Source organism: Babylonia areolata, chromosome 4 (genome assembly GCF_041734735.1).
Source record: "Babylonia areolata isolate BAREFJ2019XMU chromosome 4, ASM4173473v1, whole genome shotgun sequence".
NCBI lineage: Eukaryota > Metazoa > Mollusca > Gastropoda > Neogastropoda > Buccinidae > Babylonia > Babylonia areolata.
In genome coordinates, this window is record NC_134879.1 from 242710 (window position 1) to 267709 (window position 25000).

Here is a 25000-nt window from a genome sequence, read left to right on the forward strand (position 1 = left end):
GTGTGTGCGTGCGTGTGTGTGCATCTATGTGTGTGTGTGTGTGTGTGTGTGTGTGTGTGTGTGTGTGTCTTACAAATTTTCATTTTGTTTCTTTTCTGCCTCGATTCCTTTCTCTCCTTTCGACTCCCACCACCCGTTTATCTCTCTTCCCTCCTGCCCCGCCCCCCACCCAACAAAATCCAGTTGTGAAACACTCCTCCAAGGAACCTGTTCAGGGATTGGGACGGACGGAAGAGAAGGCAGAGAGAGAGAGAAAAAAAGGATGGACCGACAACAGTGTAGAATGGGCAGAAAAAAACAGAGACCCTGGCTTTTTTGACACACAAACAACCAACATACCTGTAGGAATCCGGTGAACAGTTCTTTGCGAAGCTCCAACTATTTGACATGGATACTGCTCCAACTATCTGACATGGATACTGCTCCAACTATCTGACATGGATAATGCTCCAACTATTTGACATGGATACTGCTCCACTGCTCCAACTATTTGACATGGATACTGCTCCAACTATTTGACATGGATACTGCTCCAACTATTTGACATGGATACTGCTCCACTGCTCCAACTATTTGACATGGATACTGCTCCAACTATTTGACATGGATACTGCTCCAACTATTTGACATGGATACTGCTCCAACTATTTGACATGGATACTGCTCCACTGCTCCAACTATTTGACATGGATACTGCTCCAACTATTTGACATGGATACTGCTCCAACTATTTGACATGGATACTGCTCCACTGCTCCAACTATTTGACATGGATACTGCTCCAACTATTTGACATGGATACTGCTCCAACTATTTGACATGGATACTGCTCCACTGCTCCAACTATCTGACATGGATACTGCTCCACTGCTCCAACTATTTGACATGGATACTGCTACAACTATTTGACATGGATACTGCTCCAACTATTTGACATGGATACTGCTCCACTGCTCCAACTATTTGACATGGATACTGCTCCACTGCTCCAACTATTTGACATGGATACTGCTCCAACTATTTGACATGGATACTGCTCCAACTATTTGACATGGATACTGCTCCACTGCTCCAACTATTTGACGTGGATACTGCTCCACTGCTCCAACTATTTGACATGGATACTGCTCCAACTATTTGACATGGATACTGCTCCAACTATCTGACATGGATACTGCTCCAAATATTTGACATGGATACTGCTCCAACTATTTGACATGGATACTGATACAGCGCAAATCCTCGGTCGGAGACCAAGCTCTAAGCCCTTTACAAACACGGGGTCATTTGCACAACAGGCTGCCTGCCTGGGTACAGCAGACTGACGTCTGCCACTGGGCGCTCATCATTCGTTTCCTGTCTCGTTCAATCAGATTTCAGGCACGCACACATATACACACTAAGACAGACATGTAACATTTTACGTGTATGGCCGGTTTTTTGGGGTTTTTTTTTTTTAACTTTTTTTTTTACCCCGCCATGTAGGCAGCCATACTCCATTTTCGGGGGTGTGCATGCTGGGTATGTTCTTGTTTCCATAACCCACCGAACGCTGACATGGATGACAGGATCTTTAACGTGCGTATTTGATCTTCTGCGTGCGCATACACACGAAGGGGGTTCAGGCACTGACAGGTCTGCACATGTTGACCTGGGAGATCGAAAAAAATCTCCAGCCTTTACCCACCAGACGCCGTCGCCGAGAAGTGAGGGAGAAGAAGAAGAAGAAGAAGAAGAAGAAGAAGAAAAACAAGAATCTGACTCCCCCGTCCCTGCAGACAGGGGCAGATAAAGAAGAAGGTTTGAACACACCGAGCCAGACTGTACAGCAAACGAGAGCTGGGTCAAGGGAAGGGCAGATAACAGCGTGGCACTTAGCACTATCTCTTGACCAATGCACGGTTGGTCAGTGCCCACTATCTCTTGACCAATGCACGGTTGGTCAGTGCCCACTATCCCTTGACCAATGCACGGTTGGTCAGTGCCCACTATCTCTTGACCAATGCACGGTTGGTCAGTGCCCACTATCTCTTGACCGATGCACGGTTGCTCGGTGCCCACTATCTCTTGACCAATGCACGGTTGGTCAGTGCCCACTATCCCTTGACCCATGCAGGGTTGTTCAGTGCCCACTATCTCTTGACCCATGCAGGGTTGGTCAGTGCCCACTATCTCTTGACCAAAGCACTGTTGGTCAGTGTCCACTATCTCTTGACCAATGCACGGTTGGTCAGTGCCCACTATCTCTTGACCAAAGCACGGTTGGTCAGTGCCCACTATCTCTTGACCAATGCACGGTTGGTCAGTGCCCACTACCTCTTGACCCATGCAGGGTTGGTCAGTGCCTTTGGGCAGTGACGGTGGGAGGGAGGAGGGTGGTTTTAAGAAAGTAAATAAACGGTGACGGGGGGGTTCGGGGGGGGGGGGGGGGGGGCACGTTTGGAACGCTTGGAGAATCGGTGAATATTTGTAAAAGCTCAGTCAGCTGAGTAACTGAGGGTGTTTCACGCGCACGCGCGCGCGTGTGTGTGTGTGTGTGTGTGTGTGTGTGCGCGCGCGCGCGTCTGATGTGTGTGTGTATGTGCTGTGGTTGTTAAATAAATAGGACACAATGCTTTCTCGATCTTTTACTTACCCCCCCCCCTCTCTCTCTCTCTCTCTCTCTCTCTCTCTCTCTCTGAGGCACGATTGAATTCGAAGAGGGCGACATTTACACTAACTCCACCCCCCCCCTCCCAATCCCTACTAGTCCACCAAAAACACGCAGTACATTTCAAAGCAGATGCCAAGGTTGGAATAAAAACAAAATCAGCGATGGGAACAGTATCTGGATAGGGCAGGGAGGTAGAGAGAAAGAGAGAGGAGGGGGAGTAGAGGGAGAGAGAGAGGGGGAGGGGGAGTAGAGGGAGAGAGAGAGGGGGAGGGGGAGCGGGAGAGGGAGAGAGACAGAGACACAAACACAGAGGGAGAGAGAGAGAGAGAGAGAGAGAGAGAGATTTTAACAGAAATATATGGACGAAAAGAAGAATAGAACTAATGGGTAGGCTAAAAATAAAAAGGTGAAATCCATGTCAGATGTGTGCGGTGAAAACGACGCCGGTGTTCACAGGGTCAAAGAGAGAAGCCGTCTTGTATGGCGGTTTCTTCGCTTTAAAAGGCCACTTCACCTTTATTTCAGAGAAAGAAATGAGACTTCAACTTCACCCCCTCCTCCTCCTCCTCCCCCTACAACTACTGCTACTATAGCTGCTGCTGCTGCCACTTCGACAACATCAACAACAACAACAACAACAGCAGCACCTATTACTACTACTACTACAACTACTCCACAGTCTCCTGGAGCCATTTCAGTCAGCGTACAGAAAGGGACGCAGCACGGAAACGGCCTTACTACGTGTGGCTAATGACCTGTTGCTAGCATCTGATGCAGGCAAGGTATCCATTCTGTCACTGCTGGACCTTTCTGCAGCATTTGACACGATAGACCATGACATTATGGTCAGAAGGTTGTATGCTGTGTTCGGACTCAATGGTACTGTTCTGAAATAGTTTCATTCCTACTTATCAGGTCGCACACATTCTCTCCTTGTAAATGGAAACCAGTCTGTTCCGTCTGTGCTCAGATATGGGGTACCACAAGGTTCCGTCCTGGGACCTGTACTCTTTACAATGTACACACAACGTCTAAGTTTGGTCATCCAACAGTCTGTACCTCACTATCATCTGTTTGCTGACGATTCTCAACTGCATGATTCGACTATTCCCTCTGAAATTCCATGTTTAGCTTCTAAATTTAAAACTGGTATAGAAAATGCAGCAAAGTGGATGAAACAAAACAAACTAAAATGAATGATGACAAAACAGAACTCATGTTGACTGGTAATAAAAATAAGCTCAAGCAGATAAATACAACGCCTACCTAGATTATTGTAATTCTCTCTTAGCTGGCCTTCCCAATGATAAACTCTACAAGCTCCAGAAAATACAGAATAGTGCAGCTCGACTCGTCCTTAAAACGTTTAGGAGAGAGAGTGCTACTGCTCTCCTGCGGACACTTCATTGGTTGCCTGTTCAAGCCAGAATTGAATATAAAGTTGCCTGTCTATGCTTTCAGTGCCTGAATTGTGATACCACACCCTCTTATCTTACTGAGCTTGTTAACCCGTACTTGCCAAACAGAACATTGAGAGCTCTTGATTCCTCCCAGGTAACTGTTCCCCGATACTTCCTTAACTCCTGTGGAAAGAGGTCATTTTCCGTATTCGGCCCAACAACTTGGAATTCTCTGCCTATTGCTCTCAGACAAACAACTCATCTATCTACCTTTAAAGCAAATCTTAAAACTTATCTCTTTAAAAAATACTTGTCATAACTCAAATAGTGCTGTTATCCCAGGCCCATGGCAATGTGAGTGTGTGTGATGGGAGAGTGGAGAGAATGGGGGTGGGTAGATGGATGGTGGTGGTGTGGTTCGAAAGGGAGAATGACCCGATTTTTACCCCTTTTACCTTTTCTATCCAAAATTTTATTTTACATTTTTTACAAAATCTATGGTATGCAGATTACAATTATGTTCCTTTTTACATGTATGTACTTTAAGTGAAAATTACTGTCATCTCAGCCGTTTAATCATGTGTGTGCCTGTGCGTGTGTGTTAGTGTGAGTGTTGGAGTGTAACAGTTGTAGTATTGATGGTATGTTACTTTGTGAGTTTTATGCATTGTGTTTTTATAATATTAATGATTCTGTTTTATGTTTCTACTTCTTTTGGTATGCTTTCTTGTTTCACTTTAGGTACTGGATTGTTAAGCGCTTAGAGCTTGCTTATGCTTGTATTATAGCGCTATATAAAAATAAAATATTATTATAAAATATTATTACTACTTCTACTACTATTGCTGCTGCTGCTTCCACTTTGACAACAACAACTACTATTGCTGCTGCTGCTGCCACTTCGACAGCATCAGCAACAACAACAACAAAACAACAACAACAACAACAACAACTACTACTACTACTACTACTACTACTACTACTACTACTACTACTACTACTACTACTACTACTGATGACGACAACGGCGATGGTGATAACCATTGATGATGATGTTGATGGTGATAACATATACACACCCCTAGCTCTGAATTGTCGCCATTGTCCTGGAAACACAGACTCAGCTTATCAGTCACATCTTGTAAAGGTCAGTCTCCATCGTCCTACGAATGCTGCGCAGCTCATATAGGATCATTTTCTCGCAATGTTGATGAAACCGAAGTTTAAAAAAAAAGGGGGATACTTTTTATCTTTCTTTTGAAGCTAATGAGACACCATATCTCTAATGCTGGCCACATGGCAGCCATTCCTGTCCAATTCGTTCGCCCAAACCGGTGTCATGTGCAGGTATATCCCCGCCCTACATCATCTTTCCCCCGGGAATAATATCAATAGCAAACTACATTGTCGTGTACTCGTAATTTAGATGAAAAACAACAACAAAAACAAACCTACCAACCAGCCAACCAACCAACCAACCAAACAAATAAATAAAAAAGAAAAACAAAAACAAAAACAAAAACCAACAACAACAAACAAACCAGCCAACCAAACAAACAAACAAAAAGAAAACCAACACCCACCCACCCCCCACCCCTCACCCCCAGAGAAACCCACTCGCGTCACCTGCTCGTCTTCTCCAATGCAAGAAAAAAAAAAAAAAAAAGAATCAAGTAGACAAAGACAGGCCCAATAGCCGAGTGGTTAAAGCGTTGGACTTTCAGTCTGAGGGTCCCGGGTTCGATTCTCGGTGACGGCGCCTGGTGGGTAAAGGGTGGAGATTTTTCCGATCTCCCAGGTCAACATATGTGCAGACCTGTTTGTGCCTGAGCCCCCTTCATGTGTATACCACAAGCAGAAGATGAAATACGCACGTTAAAGATCTTGTCATCCATGTCAGCGGTCAGTGGACTATGGAAACAAGAACATACCCAGCATGCACACCCCTGAAAACGGAGTATGGCTGCCTACATGGCGAGATAAAAACGGTCATGCACGTATAAACCGACTCGTGTACATGCAAGCTCAGACACTAATATCTCCAGTGTCTATGATACGATTGAACGTGGGAGTTGCAGCCCAGGAAAGAAGAAGAAGACTGGATGAAAAAATACAGGAAGGTATGTCCATTACCATCAGAGATGAAGAAATAAGCTACTGTTGTTGTTGCTACTACTACTACTACTACTACTACTACTACTACTGCTACCATTGAACCAAACTAAGATCAACAGCCGGGGCGAATATAACAGCAGGTAACAGCCGCTCCTCCACACCGGGTTCTATGGTGCGCAGTGCTATGTCTTTTTTCACTGTCGTTGCTGTGACTGTAGAGAATGATGCCAGACAAGAAAGGGGGCACTGGAGGCTGCGGCTGGCGGGATGGTGGGTGGGTGGGTAGGGAGGGGGATGGCTGTAGGGGGTGGCGAGTGGAATTCCTAGGCTAATGCCCGCACGTTTTGTTGTTAGTCTTCGTTTGTCCTCCCTTGCCAAAAGTAATGGGTTTGCAGCGAGGGGAATGTCTTGTGTAACACGGAAGTTTCTCCGCTCGGTTTGTTCCAATTATTATTTTTTTTGTTTTGTTGCTGTTGTTTGTTTGCTTGTTGTTTTTTCTTGTCCGTCTGTAAGTACGGTAAGTGGAATTTATGAGATAAAAGTCTGTCTGTTGCTGTGTAGCTGTTTTGGTGGTGGTAATGTGATTAACCCTCTCTTCTTTCTTTTTTTTCTTTCTTGTTTGGTAAGCCGTCAACATCCAACATCAGCCGAAGTTTCTGATGTAATTATTGGTACTGGTAACACCCCCCCCCCCCCCCCCCCCCCACCTCGTGTCACTACACGTAAAAGGAAAGATCTGGGCCACAGAGTCTGAGCAGTTGGATATATATATATATATATATATATATATATATATATATATATATATATATATATATATATATATATATCAGCTCAATGCCCCTCAGTGTGTTCACTGGCATGTTTGTGCGTTGTTGATGTGTTGCTCCAGCAGAAAGGTTTGTTTGGATACAATTATCTTCTTCGGCTTGTCTTTAGGCCCCGCCTCTCTTTCTTATGTGTGTGAAAAAAAAGTAAAAAAAAAAAAAAGTAAAAAAAAAAAGTAAAAAAAAAAGAAAAAAAGAAAAAAAAAAGGAAAGATCACAGAGACTGTGTTACCGACTGGCACACTCGGTTCTCCAAGATATTCACCTCTGCTGCCGTCGCTGTTGGCATTAGTTTTCTTGTTTTGACCCACCACTCGCTAGACGCTCGGATCAAACGATAAAAAGAGGTCCATTGTTCAGCATGCTCTCAGCGCACGTAAAAGAACCCCCGGCAACACAAGGGTTGGACCTGGCAAATTCTGCAGAAAAATCCACTTGATAGGAAAACAAATGAAACTGCAGGCAGAAAGAAATGAAAAAAAAAAAAAAAGGGTGACGCTCCCAGTGTATCGACGTGCTCTTCCTGGGGAGAGCAATACAATACAATACAATACAATACAATACAATGCAGAGCAATGCAATACAATACAATACTCATCGCACACCAGAGGTCTTGTGATATATATATATGTAGCCGTGTCCGAGTGGTTCTAATAGGGTACGGCAGAATTAACTGAACAAAGCAATAACTGAACATACTTATATGAACACAAGTACTGTGTCGAATAATACAATTTACAAATCAACACATTCTACACACTAGTACTTACAGCAATACGTAGCGAGGTGTCAGCCATTGTGAGAACACACACGACACACTGCCCGCGACACAGCAAGAGACAGGGAGAGCAGGCTCTGGTCAGATGACTGACCAGGTATGAAGTGACCACTCATCATCCACTGTGCCAATTTATGCAAGTTTAGCGGACCGCAAAGAGCGTCACGTGTGCTGCGAGCCTTCACCTTCACCTTCACCTCTCCCGTAGTCTGGGTTCAGACCGTTGGGGCACCGCTGCTGACCTGGCCACCACCCCTCTCCACTCTTCACGGTTTTCTGATTTCCTCAGGGCGTCACCGAGCGTCAAGCCTGTCCAACCCCGGATGTTGTCTTCCCATCTCTTCCTCTGCCGTCCTCTCCTTCTGCCTCCTTGTACGGTGCCTTGCAGGAACGTTTTGGCAAGACCAGATGATCGGGAGATGTGTCCATACCACCTAAGTTTGCGTTTTTTCACTATGGACAGAAGGTCTTCGTAGGGTCCAATACTTTGCTTGATTCTGTTCTTCACTTCCGTGTTAGTGATGTGGTCTCTGTAGGAGATGCCAAGTAGTCTACGAAAGCATCTCATCTCGACAGCTTGGATTCTTCTCTCGATGTCCGCAGTCAGGGTCCAAGTCTCGCAGGCGTAGAGCAATATTGAAATAACCAGGGAACGCATCAGTCTGATTTTTGAGCTGAGAGCGATGTTTTTGTTGTTCCAGATGGTGTTCAGCTTGTTGAGTGCCATTGTTGTTTGGGCAATTCTCGAGAGTACTTCTGGTTTAGATCCTTCATCTGACACGATTGCTCCCAGATATTTGAAGCTGTGGACTGTTTTAAGCTTTTCGTCGTTGACTTTGATGTCAATGCTGATGCCGTTGGTGTTGTTAGTCATCAGTTTGGTTTTCTCCGCACTGATTTGCATTCCATACGATGTGGAGGCTTTGTCTAGATGTTTGACCAGGCTTGCCAGTTCTTCTTCTTTTCCAGCCAGTCCATCAATGTCGTCGGCAAAACGTAGGTTTGTGATTGTTCTGCCGCCTATGCTGACTGTTCCTACATGCTCTTCCAGTGCGTCAGCCATTATTCTTTCTAAGAAGATGTTGAAGAGTGTTGGGGAGAGTAGACAGCCTTGTCTCACTCCAACTGTGGTTCTGAACCAGTCCCCGATGCTATTGTTGAGGTAGACGGCGCTGGTGGCTTTGTCATAGAGGTGCTGTATCAGTCTGATCAGGTTGGCGTTGATGTTGTACAGATTCATGGTAGCCCACAAAGCTGCATGCCAGACCCTGTCACTAATCACGGAGAATCCGATGACAATTGTGTTTGTTTAAAGGTGTTCAGTGACAGATTTCTAAATGATTCCTGAACCGATTTACGTCGGATAAGTTGCAAAAGAAAGACCTCAACACCTACTTTATAATGAGTATAAAATGAAGTGTTGGTTATTTAAGATGAATTTATCATCTTAATTTAAGTCACCTGAACAGGGTCAGTTTTAACGAGCTCGTCGCTGAAAATTACAAACTGCGTTAGATCAGTTTAACACAGGCGAACATAAATGGAATAGATTTAAAGATGGAATTAAGACGATTCTGCCAGTATATAATACTAGTAGTTTACTGATCTGACAAAAGAGTTATTAATTATTTACGGTGGAACAGAAACACAAGTTTGCTCTCAGCCAATGACATACCGCGACGCGACACTGGTCGAGCCGTCAGCAGGTGGTCTGGCCAGAACAAAGTGATGTAAGCGGAGTGACGTCACACATTCTGTGCAAGGGTTAGGAGGGAAAACGTTGTCTGCTGTGGCTTGTGCGTGAATAGTGTTGGAGCAAGCATAGCGCGCTTGGTCACATATATTCTTTCTTTCTTTTGCTACATTTTAGATTGTTTTGGTCCACATCTTCTCCTCCTCCTTCTTCTCTGTGCCCTGTTTTGTTATGTTTTCTCTTGGTTGTTGGTATCTGCTCATTCGTTGGCCTCTCTCGTAAAACACTCTCCGGGAGAGCGCTATGTCTTATGTTGTTATGTTAATAATCACCTTCAGGTATTGAAGATAAATATCAGGACGTCTAGGTGTCGGGTTAAAAATACCGGAACGACGCAGCAGAAGTTCTGAGGTGGTGTTTTTTTTCCGCAGTTCCCATTTCCTCGCCGCTTCTTTCACACAAGATGCCAGTTTCAGTTTCAGTTTCAGTAGCTCAAGGAGGCGTCACTGCGTTCGGACAAATCCATATACGCTACACCACATCTGCCAAGCAGATGCCTGACCAGCAGCGTAACCCAACGCGCTTAGTCAGGCCTTGAGGAAAAAAAAAGGTGAATAAATAATAGATAAGCTTACATAAATAAATAAATAATAATTATGATATAAAAAAAATAAAATAATAATAAAAAAGGTAGTAGTAATGATAATAAAAATAAAATAATAATAATAATAATAATAATAATAATAATAAATAAATAAATAAATAAGACAACAATGATGATAAATAAGCAAATAAATGTAAAACATGAAGACACACATTCACACATACACCCACACATGCATAACAGATATGCACCAAACATGCAGTTTCACAGATATGAAAGCACAGTCAAATACATATAAACGTACATGAGCTCCAACACACACACACACACACACACATTACCCTGCACATCCTCTACCCCCCTCCTCCACACACTCATTTCTAGTCTACGTATCGCAGCTTCCACGGCACACACACACACACACACACACACACACAGATGAACACTTACTTGTACAAGCACACACACACACACGCCCATATCTCCCCCCCCAAACCCCCCCCCCACACACACACACATATATATATATATATATATACAAGATGCCAGACTAAGTGAAGTTGTCACTTGTTTGTGCCAGACTGCCGCTGTGATCTAGTTCTTCTGGCTGAGGAGATGAAGTGTGTAATGAGTGCTTGTTTATTCAGGTGTCCGGCTTTGTTTGCTTGGCCCATCGTTTTTGTTGTTGCCGCTTTGATTTAGGTGAAAAGGAAGGCGCAATGGTGGGAGGGGGGGGAGAGAGAGAGAGAGAGAGGAGAGAGAGAGAGAGAGAGAGAGAGAGATAGGGGGTGGGGCGGGAGAGAAAGAGAGGGGAGAGAGAGAGAGTGAGTGAGACAGAGTGAGATGGGAAAGAGTGAGTGAGTTCGTGAGTGAGAGATGAGAGAGAGCGAGAGAGATGAAAGAAAGAGTGGAGGGAGGTAGGAAGAGAGAGAGAGGTGGGGGGTGGGGGTGGGGGGCGGGGGGCGGGGAGTGAATGAGAGAGGGTGAGTGAAAGAAGGGAAAGAAAGTGAGTAAGCTAGAGATGAGAGAGAGAGAGGGTGAGAGAGACGGTGGAGGGAGGGAGAGAGAGAGAGAGAGAGAGAGAGAGAGAGCGAATGAGCGAGGGAGAGTGAGAGTGAGAGATGGGAAAGAGAGTGAGTGAAAGATGAAAGACAGACATGAGAGAGAGAGTGAAGTGAGAGAAAGAGAGAGAAAGAAAGAGAGAGAATGAGCGAGGGAGAGTGAGAGATGGGAAAGAGAGACAGCGAGTGAGTGAGAGATGAAAGATGAAAGACAGACATGACACAGAGAGAGAGAGAGAGTGGAGTAAGAGAAAGAGCGAGAGAGAGAGAGAGAGAAGGGGGAGAGTGAATGAGAGAGGGTGGGTGGATGAGAGATGGGAAAGAGTGAGAGATAAGAGAGAGAGAGAGAGAGAGAGAGAGAGAGAGAGAGAGAGAGGGGGGGGGGCGTATTTACGTTTGTAGGCAATGTATCGCATCAGCACGCTCATGGCATCGCCTTTCCCCACAAAAGGGCACAATTCAGAACTGGCTTTGTGTCTGTTGATGTGGGGATGACAGGATGGGACATGGGTACTGCTTACTGTGTGAGACGAGAGAAGAAAATACCAGATTTCTAGAATTAGAAAAAAATCGGAAATGTCTTCAGACACATCATATATTTTATACTTCTGTCGTCGTCGTCGTCATCGTCATCACCCTCATGGCCATTATCATCGTCAAGGTCTTCATCATCAACACAATCATCATATCATGATCATGGGCATGGACCTTATCATTAGTAGCAGCCCAGTAGTGAAGTGCCTACACATGAAAGAATAATGTCCTGGAGTGAAGGTACTTAAAGGTGTCAGAATTTCCTTTCTATCTCTAAAACCCTAAACGGAGTCTGGCAGTTAGTTTAGACCAAAAGTGTTGGACGATAAAGTGAGCTCCGTGTTTAGCACGTGCGCACTCATTAGTTGACGGTAATGACGTTGATTGATACAGGTACCACAATTCGCTGTCCACACCGATTTTCATTAGCGTGTTATGTTACATCAGTTTTGCTCAGTTGTTTCCCGCACGACCACCTCAACACCTCTCCACCAAGAATCTCATACAATGTTGACATCGCTATCTGCTTATCCACAATAACTCACCCAGAACAGCAAACACGTTTAGCTCCCTGGGAACAACGAGATTCATGGAAAACAAACATGGCGGCAGACGGGCGCGAAACGGCCGGAAATTACTTCGGCGCATGCCCGATACTATCTTCATGACTGTGCAAATGGCGGCCGATACGGTGGTCCGATCGTGATTAAGTGCAAATTACTGCTGCAGTGTGCAGAACATGGAAGGAGTATGGAGGCAGTAAGGGGTGGGTATAAAAAAAAAGGGCAAATATATGTGTCCAATATCTCTTGAGGTCATAAACGTACGTCAAGGGCGGAAACTATGTAGGCGGACCTATAGCGGAAGTAGTTTGTCACGGACTTCCGTTCATTAGTCTGAGCGATGGTCCAGTACCGATAAGATGGACACGCCACTAACTGTTCGTTTATTCGTCATTCAGAACGTTTTTGTTTCTTTTTTATTCTCTCGTTGTTTTGTTTGTTTTGCTCTGATTTTGAAGAGAAAATCAGCAGAGATCGTATGCACATCTGAATATTGAACTAAATATTTGATTATCTGGTCAGCGTTTTAAAAAGATGTATCACTGATGTGTAGGCTACTTGATGATACATTTCAAAATATTGTATTGCAACCTATATCATTAGTTTTCTAATGTTCAAGACCGCTAGTCTGAAGACGGGAAAATTATTCAGTCATGGGTAACCTACGAGTAGAAAGCTTTGTTGATTTTTTTCTTTCTTTCTTTCACATTTGTTTGGGTTCTTTTTTTATATACACGTGTTTGTGTTCACTCGAGTTTTTCCTTTTTTTTTTCCTGCTTGGCATCAATTTGTCTCTTGCATGCTATCTCCTTCCCTCTCTCTCTCTTCCTCTGGTTTTGTTTCTTCCTCTAATCTCTAATAACACATACATACATCAAAGGGACGATATCAATTTGGTCACGGTATATCACGTGATTCAAGGAGATGGTGGCTTGAAGTGGTGTTTCCTCTCTCTCTCTCTGTCTCTCTCTCTCTCTCTCTCTCTCTCTCTCTCTGTCTTTGGATTACATTCTAACACATTGTTGTTTATATCTTTACAGATTGGGTGTTTCTAATGATCGCTGTTATTTTTGAAATAACCGAAAAAACAGCTGTTCGTCTCTCTGTTGTCTCTGGTTGTTTTGTTGTTGTGCCTGTGTTTGCCTTAAAATGCAGCTGGAGGTAATCTGATCAATGCTGTTTTGTATTGGGGAGGGTGGGGGGGGGGAGGGGGAGGGAAGGGAGAGGGGGCGGAGGTGCACCATGAGTTATTATTACTTGTAAATCAGTCTTTTTATTTTCTGTCTGTCGCACGTTCGTTCGTTCTTTAGTTCAGCGTCTTTTCACTATCAGCGATATTAGACAGTTAAAAAAAGAAAAAAAAGGGGTGGGGTGTGTGTGTGTGTGGGGGGGGGGGGGGAAGATGAAAACAGAAAAGGTAGAAAACTACCAAAAAGATGCATAACTAACATGCATTTACATTTAACAGTAACAATTCAATAATGATAATAATAACCAGAAACCATTAACAAATCTGAAGTACATTAAAGGAATGTAGAAATAGGGCTATGAACTAATGTCTTTGAAAGTTCGACCATAAGAACCTCGTCAGAAATAACTTTCCAAAAATCATCTGCAGAATAGTTATTCTCTTTGAAATACTTGGGCAAGAAGGTACGTAACTGCTTACAGTGATACAAACAATGATGCAAGCTGAACTGCTTACCACCGATGCATGTAACATTTTCACTATACTTTGTCTTCAGCGCATCAAGTTTTATACGGAAGAAAGTAGAGGCATATTGCACGTGCTTACATGCGCGTGTTCGTAACTGAACGACTGCGTACGCACACTTATGTGTATGCGTTCACACATGGTTTACCCTGACATGGATAAAGGGATTAATATTAAGTGAGCATCAAAAAGGTCCTGTGTAGCCTTCTACAGCCACAGGGGCAGTTAATTCACATCCACTGTGGCTCAGTGGGACCCGGCCATAGGAAGGCCGCTGTTTCAGCTTCCCTCAAACGAGGTCAAGTACTCCTTTCCATGTGGGTGAAGTGAGGGAAGGCGGAAATCCTGTGCATTTAGCATGCCGAAATGGGGCCTTGAACTCTGATCAGTGGTGAACAGTACTTCACAAGATGAACGTCCACCCAATCTGCCAGGGCGCTTCTTTCTCCATATTTATTCGTTTCTCTCTGTCGAACTTTAACCCCCCCCCCCCCCCCCCCCCCCCGCACACACACCCCAAAAAACAACAACCAAAAAACAAAAAACAAAAACAAACAAAACAAAAACAAAACAAACAAACCGGGTTATCAACGACGTTCGCAAAATGTACTTGCTGCAATCAAGATTCAATTTCTTTGTCGACCTTGCTCGGGCTGCCTGAAACAACACTGCAGCGTCCAAACAGAATGCCTGCTTTACTGCATGGGTCGGGGAATCGTTTATTTTCTTCTGGTTCAGCGAAGGTTTTAAGCAGGGAAGGAAGAGGAAATAAGGGTAAAGTCTTGATCTGTCAAACGACGCTGTGTGTGTAAACAAGCCATTCTCCTTATACACATCTCTGTACACATCTCTGTACTCTGTTGCCGTCTGTCTCTGCCCTGCTATCTGTCCTGTCTGTCTCTTTCTTGTGTCCTTGTCTGTCCATGTCTCTGTCTCGCTTCATAACCTCTCTTACATCCGTTCTCTCTCTCTCTCTCTCTCTCTCTCTCTCTCTCTCTCTTCTTCTTCTTCTTCTTCTTCTTCTTCTTCTTCTTCTTCTTCTTCTTCTCATTTCTCAGGAAACAGAACTGGCGGGCACCTTCATGAAACCGAAGACATTAGGAAAAAAGGAGACTCAAACTGCATCTCCTCCACTACATTAAACGCTGTTGGTGCAACAGAAACGTGGAGAAGGAAGAGGATGAGCACCAGCAAGACGATGAAAAATAAGACGAAAATGTAGAGGCAGCAGCAGCAGTAGTAGTGGTAGCAGTAGCACGAGCAAAATGAAGAGGAAGTAGTAGTAGTAGTAGTAGTAGTAGTAACAGTAACAGCAGCAGCAGCAGCGCGAGGAAGCAGTGGTAGTGATAGTAGGAACAGGAGAAAAAGAAAGAAGAAAATGACGACGACTGTGACGAAGACGATGATGACAGTCATGGCGATAAAGGGCAATACGTAATGGAGACTGCCCTGGTGATGGGAACAGTCAGTTCAAACCAACGAAGAAAAAGGTGGCTGCAAACCGAACGGAGGCCGAAACATGACCGCCCCTTGGCAGCTCGCACGCGATTGGCTGGAATGCTAATTAATGCTGATGACGTAAACGCACGTGTCCCTTAAAAATGCGCGTGCGTTGTGTGGCGGCGTCACTGTAGTGGGTGGAGAACGACAGCTCCAGTAAATCAGGGAACCTGTGCGGAGGCCGAGGACGCTTCTGGCACAACACGTTCGTCCTGGCAACAGGATTTACTGGGTTGAGATTGACACGTAAGGACTTTGTCTGTCTGTCTGTCTGTCTGTCTGTCCGCCTGCCTGTCTCTGTGTGTCTGCCAGTCTCACACTCTGTGTCTGTCTGTCTGTCTGCCTGTCTGTATGTCTGCCAGTCTCTCCCTCTCTGTCTGTCTGTCTGACTATCTGTCTGTCTGCTGTGCTTTTCCTCGTGTTGAGTTAGAAGCGCTAGCTCTTAATTTTTTTTTTTTTTTTTGTCTCTGTCTCACTCTCTCTGTCTGACGTTCTCTATGTCTGCCTGCCTGTCTGTCTGTCTGTCCCCAGTGTCAAATGCCTGTTGATGACGTTATTAGCTTCTTTAAATTTCGAAGCAGTAACCATATGCTGGAAATAGAAATAAGGAAACGCAATGGCATACTGCAAGAGGTTTGTAATATGTCTGTTTTGGGATGAGTTCCATTCTATAATAGGATGTCCCAAGTAAGGTCAGTTGCAAAAAAGGTATGTACACAAAACAGTTTGCCTCCGAAATCGGTATTCAATTTATGTAATATCTTTCAAAGAGGCAAAAAGGTCATTTTAGCTTAAGTAAGTTGATACAATTTTGAAAATGTTCTCTAGAAAGTCTTGGGGTTAAAAGACGTTTGTTTTCTTCTACTTATGTTGCGCATTTGGAATTGTTTATTTTGGGCATGAAATCATTATTTTGTAGTAGTCCCCGGAACTCCAACAGGATTAAAGGATAATTACAACTTCAAACTTGGGTTAGAATAGTAAGATCTCTCTGGCTCAGTCTGCCCGTCTCCCTGTATTTATCTCGTTCTTTCCCCCCTCTGTGTGTGTGTGTGTGTGTGTGTGTGTGTGTGTAAGAGAGAGAGAGAGAGAGAGAGAGAGAGAGAGAGAGAGAGAGAGAGAGACTTCGTGTACCCTTTCTTCTTGCAAAATCTGTTTGCTTTTCTTTTTCTGCAAGGTGTGTGTGTGTGTGTGTGTGTGTGTGTGTGTGTGTGCTTTCAGTTCTGGTCGCCTTTCTGTATCTTATCTATCGTTGTGTACCTTTACCTGTCTGTCTCACTACGTGCATTCTGCCAGTGTTTTCGTTTGTCTTTTTTGGTTTTTGTTTGTTTTGTCAGCGTTCAAAATAATTGCCCCTGTCTGTACCGTTAAGAGTCGTCTCCCTCTATGTCCACCTATATTTCTCTTTCCTCTATTTCCACCTCTCTTTCCCTTCCCTCTATGTCCACTTCTTTCCATTCCCTCTATGTCCACCTCTCTTTCCATTCCCTCTATTTCCACCTCTCTTTCCCTTCCCTCTATGTCCACCTCTCTTTCCCTTCCCTCTATTTCCACTTTCCCTTCCCTCTATGTCCACCTCTTTCCCTTCCCTCTATGTCCACCTCTTTCCCTTCCCTCTATTTCCACCTCTTTCCCTTCCCTCTATTTCCACCTCTCTTTCCCTTCCCTCTATGTCCACCTCTCTTTCCCTTCCCTCTATTTCCACCTCTCTTTCCCTTCCCTCTATTTCCACCTCTCTTTCCCTTCCCTCTATGTCCACCTCTCTTTCCCTTCCCTCTATTTCCACCTCTTTCCCTTCCCTCTATTTCCACCTCTTTCCCTTCCCTCTATTTCCACCTTTCTTTCCCTTCCCTCTGTTTCCCACCTTTCCCTTCCCTCTATGTCCACCTCTCTTTCCCTTCCCTCTATGTCCACCTCTCTTTCCCTTCCCTCTATGTCCACCTCTCTTTCCATTCCCTCTATTTCCACCTCTCTTTCCATTCCCTCTATTTCCACCTCTCTTTCCCTTCCCTCTATGTCCACCTCTCTTTCCCTTCCCTCTATTTCCACCTCTTTCCCTTCCCTCTATTTCCACCTCTCTTTCCCTTCCCTCTATTTCCACCTCTTTCCCTTCCCTCTATTTCCACCTCTTTCCCTTCCCTCTATGTCCACCTCTCTTTCCCTTCCCTCTATTTCCACCTCTCTTTCCCTTCCCTCTATGTCCACCTCTTTCCCTTCCCTCTATGTCCACCTCTTTCCCTTCCCTCTATGTCCACCTCTCTTTCCCTTCCCTCTATATCCACCTGTCTTTCCCTTCCCTCTATTTCCACCTCTCTTTCCCTTCCCTCTATGTCCACCTCTCTTTCCCTTCCCTCTATTTCCACCTCTCTTTCCCTTCCCTCTATGTCCACCTCTCTTTCCCTTCCCTCTATTTCCACCTCTTCCCCTTCCCTCTATTTCCACCTTTCTTTCCCTTCCCTCTATTTCCACCTCTATGTCCACCTCTCTTTCCCTTCCCTCTATGTCCACCTCTCTTTCCCTTCCCTCTATTTCCACCTCTCTTCCTCCCTATGTCCACCTCTTTCCCTTCCCTCTATGTCCACCTCTTTCCCTTCCCTTCCCTCTATGTCCACCTCTTTCCTTCCCTCTATGTCCACCTCTCTTTCCCTTCCCTCTATTTCCACCTCTTTCCCTTCCCTCTATGTCCACCTCTATTTCCCTTCCATGTCCACCTCTCTTTCCCTTCCCTCTATGTCCACCTCTCTTTCCCTTCCCTCTATGTCCACCTCTTTCCCTTCCCTCTATGTCCACCTCTCTTTCCCTTCCCTCTATGTCCACCTCTTTCCCTTCCCTCTATGTCCACCTCTTTCCCTTCCCTCTATTTCCACCTCTTTCCCTTTCCCTTCCCTCTATTTCCACCTCTCTTTCCCTTCCCTCTATGTCCACCTCTTTCCCTTCCCTCTATTTCCACCTCTTTCCCTTTCCCTTCCCTCTATGTCCACCTCTCTTTCCCTTCCCTCTATGTCCACCTCTCTTTCCCTTCCCTCTATTTCCACCTCTTTCCCTTCCCTCTATGTCCACTTTCACCTCTCTTTCCCTTCCCTATGTCCACCTCTTTCCCTTCCATCTTGTTCACCTCTTTCCTTCCCTCTATGTCCACCTCTTTCCCTTCCTCTATGTCCACCTCTTTCCCTTCCTCTATGTCCCCTTTCCTTCCCTCTATGTCACCTCTCTTTCCCTTCCTCTATTTCCACTCTTTTCCTTCCTCTATTCACTTTTCCCTTCCTCTCTTGTCACCTCTTTTCCTTCCATGTCCACTCTCTTTCCTTCCTCTATGTCACCTCTTTCCTTCCTATATTTCCACTCTTTCCCTTCCCTCTTGTCACCTTCTTTCCTTCCTTCTATGTCCACTCTTTCCCTTCCCTCTATGTCCCCTCTTCCCTTCCTCATTTCACCTCTTTCCTTTCCTCCCTCTATTTCCAACTCTCTTTCCCTTCCTCTATTCCACCTCTTTCCTTTCCCTTCTTATGTCCACTTCTTTCCTTCCTTATGTCCAAACCTCTTACCATTCCGTCTATTCCTCTTTTTCTCTTTAACTCTCTCCATACGAACGGCGAAAGAGACGACGTTACCAGCGTTTCACCCCAATTACCATCATCAAAATATTGCAAGCGGAAGGCTCTTATACTGAAGACGTGAATGTTGACAAAGAATACCACAATTCTAACGACGGAAGCTAAATGTTGGGTCATTCAGACACCCACTGGACATCCGAGGGGTCTGTGTAGAGGAGAAGAGAGGACTGGCCGTACTGAGTGAGTTAATCAGCGGAATCTACCAATCCCTCCATGCCTCTATTTATTTTCCTGAGTGAAATTAATGGTTACGTCGGAACCATTGAGCGTGCAGCCTTCCTCTCTCTCTCTCTCTCTCTCTCTCTCTCTCTCTCTCTCCCCACTCTGTCCTAGCTCTCTCTCTCTCTCTCAGTGTCCCTCTCTCTCTCTCTCTCGGTGTCCCTAGCTCTCTCTCTCTCTCTCTCTCTCTCTCCACTCTGTCCCCAACTCTCTCTCTCTCTCTCTCTCTCTCTCTCTCTCTCTCTCTCCACTGTCTGCCTCACTCTCCTTGTCTCTTTCTCTCCTCACACTCTTGCTCTTACTCTCTCTGTGTCTATCTCGGCTACATGCACGGATGACCTGTTTTCTTTTCTTAGTTTTCTTTTTCTTTTTCATTTTGGCCTGCCTCTCTCTCTCTTGCTTTGTTTCATTTAAATGTTCCCCCTTCCAGGGCTGGATGCAAAAGAAACATTGTCTTGCTTACTCTATTACTCTCAAGAAATAGAATTTATTCAAGTCAGTTCATTTCAATTCATTCCTCTCTCTCTCTCTCTCTCTCTCTCTCTCTCTCTCTCTCTCTCTCTCTCTTTCCAAAATATGTCGAATGAATATTCATCTCATTCTATCACTGATGAATTGACTATCATAGAATCATTGGTGTCACTGTTGGTAACAATCTGTCATGGTAATACCATAATATATAAAAATGATATCCAAAGTTATACCCAAATTCATACACCAGCTCATTGTATATATTTCAATATTTACATCCAGTCGGACATTAATTATGCATCCACAGTATGCGATTCAGTCTCCGTAAACGTACCTTTAAACAGATCCTTTAAAGTCCCCGTCTTTAACTATTTCCGACTGTTTTTATTTAGATATTGTGCCGCTGAAATGGAACCCCACATATCAAAACTGTTAAGGTTTCAAGATGATGTCCGGCCATGCACTCATGTCTTTAAGAAGAAGATTCGAAACTAAATCAATCCGTAATGTATTCAAGATGGAGGAGACACGGCGGGAGAATCGGTCTGATCCAGTGTTGACACGTGATCAGGGTTCCAGGCCCCCCGTTTCGGCATATGTTCTTGGGAAAAAACACTACTCCCATCTTGCCCACTCTACCCGGGTGTGACTGGGGACCGGGGCTTGGATCAGCGAAGGTTAGAACGATTGTAGGATGACGGTTGGGCCTGGCCTTCCTGCCTACAATGCCAAGCTTCAGACACAGTGGATAAAGAATTCACTGCATCCATGGCCGTCAAAAGCCACGGGACATTTAACCCTTTTTTCTTTAAATGAATATGATCAACGCCCTTCACGAACGAGTGTGACTGCACTGACGATGGAGCTCAGCTGGGGGTCCTTGGCTACTGTGCGTCTGAAAACAGACTGTCAGCTCCTGCTACCTTTACGTCTGAAACCATCAGACTATCAACTCCTGCAACTTTTACGTCTGAAACCAGACTGTGAACTCCTTGGGGGGGGGGGGGGGGGGGGGGGGGGAAACACGTTTCACCCCGATTTTCCTCACTCTACCACGTGTGTGAATGCATACCTGACCAGCTGGCGCAGGTTAAAACGGTGGAAGATGATTAGACCCTGTCTTCCAGTACCTAGTCTTGTTTATCTTTAACTCACTCAGTACGGCCAGTCTTCTCTTCTCCTCTACATAGACCCCTCGGATGTCCAGTGGGTGTCTGAATGACCCAGCCTTTAGCTTCCGTCGTCAGAACTGTGGTATACTTTGTCAACATTCACCTCTTCAGTATAAGAGCGTTCCGCTTGCAATATTTTGATGATGGTAATTGGGATGAAACGCTGTTAACGTCGTCTCTTTCGCCGTTCGTATGGAGAGAGTTAACCTCACCCCAAGAACAATATACAATTCAAGTTAAAAGACGTAAACTGGTCGATATGACTATGCTATAATTTTGATATATTTGCGGTTCGGTCATTTCACTCCTTCGGGGAAAAACCCCCCAACAACAACAGATGTATACTGTGATTAGTTTTGTGCTTGACATTATTACTCTGTAATCATTAACTCTTCATTCGGTTCTCTGTCCATCGACATTTCACCTCACTATCGCCTTAACGTTGATTCTCTCTAAAAATGAATACAGGAAAGCTTGTATTTTTGTGAGACATTTGACACTAAAATGATCTGGTGTCTTTCTTGATAACGTTCCTATGTTAACCTGACCTCAACATTTGGCTGTTGATAAACTGTCTCGTGTAAGTTATGTGACGTCCACCAGCTTGCATGGATCCTCAATTGCCAAAGGTTTTGCTTTTGACATGATTGATGCAGACAGCTGGTAATTGCACAGGCCACTGAATTTGTCATCGGTACTCTTCCAGAAAATTGTGAATGTACTGTTTATCTGACTGTCTGTCTCTCCATCACTCCATGTTCCGCATTCATTTCTGTCTCAGTTCTGTTTGTGTTTCTGTGTCTGTGTGACGAACTGCAACACACAAGGTGGAGATGCACAGGTGGGGGCCGGGTCAACAGGAATGGGGGTGGGAGGTGGGGGTGGTGGGAGGTGGGGGTGGTGGGAGGGTTCCTAGTTTTAGTTGTGCACCCGATGCTGTCAGTCATAGTGATGGACGCCTGTCACGTGCCGGTCAGGAGATAGTTCAGGGAAGGAGGTGAAGGAGGAGGTGGAAAATTGGAATAGGTTAAGAGGAATATGTGAGAGCGAGTCACACACACACACACACACACACACACACACACACACGTATACACACACACACACACACACACACACACACACACACACACACACACACACACGTATACACACACACACGCACACACACACGTACACACACACACACACACGTATACACACACACACACACACACACACACACACACACACACACACACACACACACACAGCGAGAGAGTCAAAAGGTACAAAGAGAAGTGGGGGGTGGAGGATGTGTGTGTGTGTATATATATATATATATATATATCTATATATATATATATATATATATATATAGAGAGAGAGAGAGAGAGAGAGAGAGAGAGAGAGGGGGGGGGATTTTACTGAGGTTAAAAGGATAAGCTAAAAGTTTCTTTATACCATGCCCTCACAACAAAATTATAAGAGAGAGAGACAGAGACAGAGACAGAGAGAGAAAAAGACAAATCTGGCTGCCAGCAGATCCACCACAGCGACCCCTTACCACCACCCCCCTCCGCTTTAGACGAGAGAAAAACATATGTGACCGAGAAACGGATGCACCTTTCAGTTTGAAGCTCAACTATTTTTGCAGACCTGGCGAGGATGTTAACGAAATCTAAGCTGCATACTTTCTGTTTAAAGAAAGAAAGAAAAAAAAAAACCTAGAATGTCATCAAAAACTTAAACATTTCCACGAAACCCACATAAACAAAATAACGAGGACCTTTTATATTTGGAAGAAAATGCTGAAATATCATCGTCAACTTCAGAATGTCTATCAAAGACGCACAAAGCAAATCATAAGGAATTTTGTGGAAGGAGGAAATCTAGGAGGTTGGCTTTGCAAAGAACTACTGCGACCTATTAACGACGTATCTCTATATAACCTTCGCTCGCGCCCACCTACAGATAAACACACACACACACACACACACGCACACACACACACACACACACACACACACACACACACACGCACACACACACACACGCACACACACACACACACACACACACACGCACACACACACACACACACACACACACGCACACACACACACACACGCACGCACACACACACACACACACACGCACGCACGCACACACGCACATGATAATAACTGTATGAAATTAATGACCGATAGAAAAGCTAACATAGCGCACCATTCCCAGAGCTACAGGTCCACACCCCTCGTCCCTTACCTCCTTGTTATATATGAGTTCAGTTTCAGTTTCAGTAGCTCAAGGAGGCGTCACTGCGTTCGGACAAATCCATATACGCTACACCACATCTGCCAAGCAGATGCCTGACCAGCAGCGTAACCCAACGCGCTTAGTCAGGCCTTGAGGGAAAAAAAAAAGAAAAAGAAAAAAAAAGGTGAATAAATGATAGATAAGCTTACACAAATAAATAAATAAATAATAAATAATAACTATAATGTAAAAAAAAAAAAAAAAAAAAGAAGATAAATAAGCAAATAGATGTAAAACATGAAGACACACATTCACATATACACCCACACATGCATAACAGATATGCACCGAACATGCAGTTTCACAGATATGAAAGCACAGTCAAATACCTGATCAAGGTATCACAGGTTTTTGTTTGTTTTTTGACTCACTTGTGTAAACGGAGTGTGTGTGTGTGTGTCTCCGTGTGTCTGTGTGTCCGTGGTAAACTTTAACACTGATATTTTCTCTGCAAATACTTTGTCAGTTGACACCAAATTTGGCATAAAAATAGGAAAAATTCAGTTCTTTCCAGTCATCTTGTTTAAAACAATATTGCACCTCTGGGATGGGCACAAAAAAATAAAATAAGAAGCCTAATTATATGCAAACTGCATTTACTGTTATATTTATATATTTTCTAAACTTGGCACTTTGACCTCTTATTCTGACACAACAACAAGAGGAGTCATTATTATAATTTTTTGTTCAAACAGGAACTTCTTTTGCTAAGCATGGAATTTTTATTTATTTTGCAAACGTTTTGGTGCAGTTAGTGAAAAAGGGAAATTACTCTGTAATTAATGCTAGGAGACTTAATTTATCACAAGTGAGTCTTGAAGGCCTTGCCACTCTTGTTTTGTTTTGTTTTGTTTGAATCTGTGTGAGGTTTTCTGACAGGTGAGTTGTTTACTTACACTTGATCTCCGACACCATGATGAAATACTGGAATCAAGCTGAACAACAAGTTGATGTCTGAAATAATGTTGTAATCGTTGTTGAAATAATGTTGTAATTGTTGTTGAAATAATGTTGTAATCGTTGTTGTTTCAGCTCGTTGGTAATGCCTAAGAGCGGACATTCGACCACGTGATCAACATGCAAATATAAAGTGACGTCCCCACAGATCACACAGAACACTTACTATCAGCGTTCTCCCTTTCCCCAGCCCCCACCCCCACCCCCCACGCCCCCCACCCCCACATACCCTTCCTTTCATCGTCACCCTGCACCCACCCCACTGTCCCCTGTTGTGTTTTTGCCTCACCCCTCCCTCCTGGCCCTGTCCTCAGTGGTGAAGCAATGTCCCAAACACCGGGGGAAACAGTCTGTTCTTAATCCGAGAGGAAGATCTGGTCAGAGACAGAGAGAGAGAGAGAGAGAGAGAGAGAGATGACATGACAAAAGACGTCACTCCGCCACGACACAACATGACGTCAGCAGAAAGCACCCTCTCGGCCAGGAACGCTGGGACCAGCAGCACGAGACAGCACCACCACGACCGCCGCTGTCACTACATTCCAGACCTTCAGACCAAACGATTCCTCCTCCTTCTCTTCCTCCTCATCGTCATTCTGATCCTGATGGCATCTGAGCTGCTCGGCTTCACTCCGGCGGTACTCACCGCACTCGCGGCTTCAGCCTTTCACCAGCAGACTTTTGTTGCCACAGCAACAGCAGCAGCAGCAGCAGCAGCAACAACAACAGCAACAACATCCCCCTACCACGGCCCCCACTCTGTCTCCTCCCACCACCACCTCCTCCTCCTCCTCACCTCCGCCCCGACCTACCTCTTCTTCCTCACC

General features: G+C 44.7%; 1 protein-coding gene across 2 annotated transcripts in view; it reads left to right on the forward strand.

Annotated features, from left to right (window-relative positions):
* Positions 1 to 25000, forward strand: part of LOC143280758 (uncharacterized) — a 113510-nt gene that overhangs the window by 44538 nt on the left and 43972 nt on the right. The window contains exon 2 of one of the 2 annotated variants that reach the window (XM_076585432.1): positions 24249 to 25000. This exon is cut by the window's right edge and continues 255 nt beyond it. The exons of the other annotated variant lie outside the window; for it this stretch is intronic. Within the exon in view, the coding sequence (XP_076441547.1) occupies positions 24593 to 25000 (408 nt within the window). The 5' untranslated portion in view covers positions 24249 to 24592. The remainder of the gene's footprint in view (positions 1 to 24248) is intronic. 2 annotated transcript variants of the gene reach the window in all.